The 7,340-nt window shown below is 35.7% G+C and overlaps 1 protein-coding gene across 1 annotated transcript; it reads left to right on the forward strand.

The window, feature by feature from the left end:
* Positions 1 to 2,436: 2,436 nt before the first annotated feature.
* LOC149673319 (uncharacterized) lies at positions 2,437 to 3,426 on the forward strand. Its single transcript, XM_089840119.1, has 4 exons — positions 2,437 to 2,572; positions 2,671 to 2,888; positions 2,961 to 3,120; positions 3,193 to 3,426. The coding sequence occupies exons 1-4, from the start codon at positions 2,491 to 2,493 to the stop codon at positions 3,258 to 3,260; spliced, it is 528 nt and encodes a 175-aa protein (XP_089696245.1). The 5' UTR covers positions 2,437 to 2,490; the 3' UTR covers positions 3,261 to 3,426.
* Positions 3,427 to 7,340: the final 3,914 nt, after the last annotated feature.

Here is a 7,340-nt window from a genome sequence, read left to right on the forward strand (position 1 = left end):
AAAGAGATAATGTTAGCTGGGAGCTTATGCAAAAAATATGATGACATTTTTAAATATCCTTTACCTTCTTCTACCCTAGGCATGTTTGTTACCAAAATCTCCAAAAAAGTTAAATCATACCCTTTAAGCTTGTTTGAACGCAAATGTTTTTTTCATATAAACCAAAATGATTCCTTGGCCACAGTTATTCCTGTGCTTCACAATGCCTAGTTTTGTCAACTGTTATACTGCTTTTTTTAAATTTATTTTAGATGTATGTGATATTCAGTTTCTCTGAAGGGACAGTAGAAGCTCTTCCCTTAGCCTGGTGCCCATCAGGAAACAAATGTTATTGGCCACCAATGCGTTTGAACCATGATATTACAAAATTAATTGCTGAAAACGCCAACCCTGAATCGGATTGGATTTTATACGATGGAAAAGTTATTTACCAGGCTGGTATGTTCCTGTGGTTTTTGTGTGTGCAGATGTAACACGCCTGAATATTGAAGATAAATATCTTAACTTTTCAAATTAAATTTTAGCTGATTATAGTCAAGCACGGGCGAAATTAAAAAAATCCGAGGTAACCTCAGATTTGGCAAGCGAAGTGGAGGATGCTGGGAGGGGAAAGAGACGAAGGTTCACTGCCCAAATTTGTTCTTCATTTGCGAATATGGAAAGTTCTGAAGGTTAGTTTTGAATTACAGTTTGAAATTATCTCATAATTTTTGGCAAAATTTTCTTATCTTAAAATTGCTGTTATATTCATATAGATGACGAAACACATTCGCGTAATAAAACTAAATCTGGTAAAGGGAGAAAACTTTTACGGTTACCAAAACCCCCTCCGATAACTTTAAATGATGGTAAGTGAATGACATTTTAGACCGTGTTAGTGTGTTTTGCTAACACCCAATTATATTATATTACAGTTGATGGAAAACATTTGCAAAACCTGACAACTTCAGAAACGAAAAGCTACAGCAACACTGAAAGTAATATTCAAAGGTCACTTTTACCTATATAAATTTATGCTTATATAACCTTTATTCTATTTACAAGCAGTATCAAGAAAACTGGAATAAAGAATGCTAAAAGGAAGCTCAACAACAAAACTGAACTAAATGAAGCGCTTTGGCTACTAAAAACAGTAAAAAGTACTGCACTTGAAACTTTCAACAAAGGGAAAAAATCAACCACTAAACTTGATTCATATATTAATTCGACCCAAATATTAGACATTAAGGACAAAACTGTATCAACCGAGACAATCTGCAACAAAAACATGACGACAGAGACAATCTGCAACAAAAACATGACGACAGAGACAATCTGCAACAAAAACATGACGACAGAGACAATCTGCAACAAAAACATGACGACAGAGACAATCTGCAACTACAACCTGACGACAGAGACAATCTGCAACAACAACCTGACGACAGAGACAATCTGCAACAACAACCTGACGACAGAGACAATCTGCAACATCAACCTGACGACAGAGACAATATGCAACCAAACCATGACGACAGAGACAATATGCAACCAAACCATGACGACAGCGACAATATGCCACCAAACCATGACGACAGCGACTATCTGCAACAAAAAACATGACAACAGAGATATATTACCCCCGAAACACGATGTCAGAGACACGTATCCTCAAAGAGATGCATCAGCCCTAAAATGTGACAACTTGGATCTATCAGCTCAAAACGATGATGGTGAAGGTGTATCAGCTCATAAACAAGGCAAAGAAAAGCAAGACTCCTATGATATATCATATCGAAAAAATGAAATCGGAGGGAATGCTGCAAAACATGACAACGGAGACTTTTCCACATCAATTGTTAACCACGGGCTAGTTTCCACTGCAAACAGCCATATTTTGACCTTAGAACAAGATTTTACTAGCATATCACATTCCAATGCAACAGATGTTTATGAAGATGATTTGGCTTCCTCAAAATCTCCAGACCAACCTTCATCCACAGAATCTCTCTCAATTACTTCTACTTTAAACAATAAGCATACGGCCCTGTCCTTAAAAAAATACTCCTGTAAAGGAGGTTGTAAAGTGAAAACTTGTACAATCCCGAAAAGTTCTTTAACGCTCAAGGACAAAGCTTTCCGCAATATTAATAAATCAAGAAACTTTGAAAAAAGAGCAACGCAGTGTTCTCGCCTTCAAAAGTGAGAAAACGTAAAAGTTTAAAAGACCTAATTTCACCAAGTAAAGAAAGAAGGGAAGTCGTAAGTCTCGAGGAGACTACTCCACAAAGGCGAAAAAACTTGTTCAGAAACCTCGATTTTTCACCTTTGAAAGATGATGGAAATCATGAAATTTGTCAAGGAACTAATGGAATATCGGAATTTAACCACGAAAGAGGGCGTGCACTACATAAAAAGGCTTTGCAATTAAACCAAGATTCAGATCGTCGAAATTTAAGACAAGTTTCTCCTTATTCTCCTAATCATAATCTGGATCCTAAATATACAAATATGAAAGAAGGAGCTTTTACTGAGAGAAGTTACGAGGCAACAATAATGGAGAGACATACTAAAGGCCAAAATTTCGACTCAGGTAATATCATTAAAAAAGGTTTTGTTGGTGGAGACAAGGTAGATTCCACTATCAAAGATGACAAAACAAGATTATATAAGTTAGAATTTTTTTCCTAGATCGTAATGATGAAAAATTTAAAAAAGCTGTCATGCTAATGCTCACAGATCTTAATACAAAAATGGATTTGCTACTTAATCACAGTAAAGAAACTTTTAGTGGAAATCGTACGGAGTTCTTTGATATTGAAGGGTTTCCAAAACTACCAATTAGTTCACTCAAAGACCTGAAAACTGTTGAAAGTCTTTTGGACAATGACGAGATACGAAAACAAGCTGTATGTGTTTTTGGTATTTCTTCTTAACAATATTTTTATAAATCATTATTTGCAAAAACTCTCTTTCCCTAGATTATGAATTTTTCAACTTTTGGAGGTAGGAAACCATCTGATTGCTGTAAGAGAATTTTCAGCAAAGTAATAGCACACGAAATAGTACTCAAGTTTAACTGGGTTGGTTCGCAACATAAGTTTTCATTCGCCGAAATAAAGCTTAAGAACGTCATAGTAGGTAATAATCTATCAAAAGTAGCGCGTTAAGTGGAAAAATTAATTTATCGGCTACAAATACTTATACTTCTAGGTGCAATACAAACGAATTTTAAAGGCATTAAAGAATTTGTAGTTGAAGGCACTGTTCAGAAATTCTAAAGAGGTGCTTCAGATCGAAATGGAGGGCGGAGGAGACGTGCAAAGAAAGCTGGAATGTCAAAAGAAACTAGCGAAGACGAACACTATAATGTAGATGATGACTAAAAATGATATTTAAATGTGCAATAATAATTGAGGAAAATAAACTTGGATAAAAATAACAAAAGGAACTGTATGGCTTGAAATCTAATTGAAATTAGGGTGATTAGGTCAATAAATAATTGCAGGAAAAAGTAGTGTACAATAGTAGGGTAAAAGGGTTGATGGGTGGCGATACAGTGGTGGGTAATTGTAAGCATACAAGATGAAATAGTGGTGGAAACGTTAAGGTCTACCAGTAGTTTGAGTGTAGGCCAACTAGGTTAATGAGTTAGGATTTCATGATGGTTTACTGTAGGCCTACCAAGCTTCTAAATGATGGACGCGTGTAGGCCTGCCAGGTTGATAACCGATGGACACCTGTAGGCCCGCCAGGTTGACAAATGATGGTCATCTGTAGGCCTGCCATGTCGATAAACCTGGATACCTGTAGGATTACTGGATGGTGGAGTGGCGAATAAGTGATGGGTTAGCGAAGGTTTAGCGAATAGATGAATGGTGGCTAGGTGTTGGCGTAAAAGCTTAAAATATATGGCATAATGGTGGCTGTGGTTATGGGCATGTGCTGGATAAATAATTAAAACCCGGCACCAAACCAACTGCTGGCCAGGTAGGACACGGCCAGTTATGACGGCCTGAAGCGCGCCATCACGTGGTTGGCCAGCACTTTTGTGCTGCTAGGGCTATTGTGACACCCAAACTATTTTTAAGTAAGCAAAAGAAGGAATGTGACACAAAGAAGCCAAAACCTCCAAAACCGTTAATACCATTTGGAACAATCATCACTTTCAAATTGCAATATCTGAATGAAGCAACTAAATTAAAAGACAGCTTTTATGAAAATGTTGAAGAATACCTGGTCGGAACCAACTGTGATAGGCGTGATCTTGAAATAATTTTCAATTTTATGGTTCGAGTGGTTTATGACATCGGTCTCTCAAAACTAAGAGAATCTCAAAAGAATTACGACTTTGGTGGTCTTCAGATAGAACCCCAGAAAGAGGAAGACACAGATGTTAATGAATTTGAAAGGTCAGATATAGATTTTGACGTAGATGCACAATTATTGGAAAACATTGATAGTAACGCTGTTATGGAACATACACCTGAAGAAATTGATAAGCAGCTGGTAGCATTTGAGCAGTTTTTTTCTTTAAATGGAAACCTCATGGGGTCTGAATCTGAAGCTACATTGTACAAACTGGCTGGTGGTTCAATTGGTCAGATAAAAAACGTTACAAAATTATTAAAAGAAAAGTATAGCTTTTCTTTGAGTCAAAAAATTAGGGAACGCAACGTTTATAGAATGATTAGAGTTATTTGCCAATCAAAACAAGAAAAAGAAGCAAATTTGCCCATTTGTTTGAAGATACGTGATTATGGGAAAAAAGGAGGTTTAATGATTCCGAAAAAAGAATTTCTACCCTTCATTCGACTTGTAATAAACCTTACAAGAAAATTTAAGTCTACCGAAGGTTTCGAGATCAACAGAGAAAATATGATAAAGGTATAATGATAATTTATTATTCATAAGTACTAGAATATTGCTTTTTTGTTTCTGTTGTTGTTCTAAAGGTTATTTTAATTATTTTTAGGTTTGCAAAGAAGAAATAAACAAACATTTAAACACCTTTTGGATCTTGTTTTGTAGGGGTTTACCCTCAGATTGTCCCCCAACAAACCCAGGTGTAAAAGATTTTTTCCAAATTTGGTTAAGAAAATTAGTAAATTCAAGGATTGAAGAATTCCTTGAGGGATTTAAAGATAAAGTAGCCAGAGAAAGTTCAAGGCTTGGTAAAGGCGGGCAAAATTTGAGGGATAAACTGTATGCTGCGGTTACGAGAAATAAAAAATTAACTAAAAAGCTTAAAAACCTTTCAAAACCTGGTAAGAAAAAGAACCTTATTGAAGATGATTATGAAGATCTTGAAATTCAGGACGATATTTTACCAACTCCAACCATAAAAAGATATTCTAATTCAATTAAAAACCTCTCCAAACTTGGCATTAAAGTAATCGAAGATCTAGAAGCTCAGGAGGATGAAATGCCAGTTCCGTCTAGAAAACGAAAACAATCCACTGCCGTTTCTACCTCTGCTGACTCTAAGAAAACTAAAGCTGCACAAGAATTGATAGAATCAAAAAATTACTCTAATAAAGATCATCCTAAAGGGAAACAACCTCTATCTCCTAAAACTGTGCTACCAACTACAACTGTTATACCGGAAGTTGCAACATTTAATACTCCAAGCAAGCTTTCAACACAGTTAAAATATACGCAGGAATTACATTGTTTGGGTAAGAGATCAAACGCGAGGGCAAGTGGTAGAGTACGTCAAAGGAAGCTCTTTGAAGTTACAACTAATACCAAGACAATGCCAAGTGAAGTAAAAACAAGTTTAAAGGATAAATCCATTGAGAAATCTAAAAACATTGTTAGTCCTAAAAATAAAAATGTGATAACTAAAAAAATAGTTAATCCTAAAAATAAAAATGTGATAACTAAAAACATTGTTAATCCTAAAAATAAAAATGTGATAACTAAAAAATTGTTAATCCTAAAAATAAAAATGTGATAACTAAAAAAATTGCTAGTCCTGAAAATGAAACTGTGATTCCCAAAAACATTGCTAGTCCTGAAAATGAAACTGCTCCCTAAAAAACTAGTCAATCCAGAAAATGGAACTGTTATTCCTAAAAATATAGTCAATCCTGAAGATGAAACTGTTATTCCTAAAAAATAGTTAATCCTGAAGATGAAACTGTTATTCCTAAAAAAGTAGACAATCCTGTGAGTAAAACTGTGATATCCAAAGTCTCAGCCTTTATACCTGATGAACAAGTATTACTCGAAAACACCAATTCAATTTGCAAAGCTCATAAAGGCAAACCTCTTATAACCACAAGGAAAAGCGCTAGAGTGCGCTAAAGAAAGATTTTCAAAGAGTTTGAATATAGTTGAGTGTTAATTTTGTTTGTTTTTGAAATAAAAACAATTTGTTCCTTTAAATTTGAAAATCGTTTATTTTGTAAAAGCATGAGCTAATCGTATGTTTGCTTCCAGTCACTGGTTGTAAAGTCTTAAACTTAACAATAGAAAATTTAATTTAAAAAGTAACATTTTGGATGTACAGATGAGTGTCCCTTATGTCCCTGTTACTAGCATTATGACCGTGACTATTCCCTTTGCATAACACTGCTTTTAAGCCAGCTTTGTAGGAAATTCCCGAAGTTTTGCTCCCTGCTGCGTATTTAACTTGGGAGAAAAAGCTTTCAATGGAACTTCCATTTACTCGTGGTGGAGAGATGAAATACTCAGGATACTGTAATAAGAAATCTTCAGATAAGTCGATCATTCCGTATACACAGATTCTTAGTAAATCCCAGGTCTGCCAACTTAAGAATTCTGTTTGAAGTGGGGAGGTCAAGTTTATATCTGGGTTTTCCAACACCTCGTTAACCCAACCCGCGAAATATGCAAATCCCAATTTAATTGAGTCGATACAACTAAGATCATCCACAGTTATCGTCTCTTTCGCCAATAAACCTTTTTCAAATAATTGATTGCACGCTCTTAAATAATCGTATGTTAATTTTGCGCTTTTCCTCTCTTCTTCTTTACCAATTCTAACTATTGCAAAGTCGTACAATTCTGATAAAACCGGTTCTTGTTGCATGATCTTGCTGGGGGTGACGTTCAAACGGGTCCACGAATCTCTAATAATGTAGCTGGTAAGGAGTTTTGGGACAAACCTAGTTTCCTTCCTCTCAAATCTAGCTTCTTCTCTACGCTTCAGAGCTTGATTATCACGCCAACCAAAATCTATACCGCCTCTGGAGAACTGTTTAGGTCCATTGGGTTTGGACGAGAAAAGGGCTTGGACCATACTTTTAAGCTGGTGTGAAGGGCAAATAATCCAGTGAATTAGTTTTCCTACGGCAAAAGGGTTCTGAAAACTGGGATGGAACCTTAGATTTCCT

Source organism: Phalangium opilio, unplaced genomic scaffold (assembly GCF_054372755.1).
Source record: "Phalangium opilio isolate 3A_F unplaced genomic scaffold, DU_Popi_V2 ptg000053l_1, whole genome shotgun sequence".
NCBI lineage: Eukaryota > Metazoa > Arthropoda > Arachnida > Opiliones > Phalangiidae > Phalangium > Phalangium opilio.

Bases quoted from the DNA above. Each gene is read 5' to 3' on its own strand.
- LOC149673319 (XM_089840119.1), top strand. From the start codon at position 2,491: ATGAAAGAAGGAGCTTTTACTGAGAGAAGTTACGAGGCAACAATAATG. The intron at 2,889-2,960 runs GTATGTGTTTTT...CTCTTTCCCTAG, and splicing joins ACGAGATACGAAAACAAGCT to ATTATGAATTTTTCAACTTT. The intron at 3,121-3,192 runs GTAATAATCTAT...TTATACTTCTAG, and splicing joins GCTTAAGAACGTCATAGTAG to GTGCAATACAAACGAATTTT.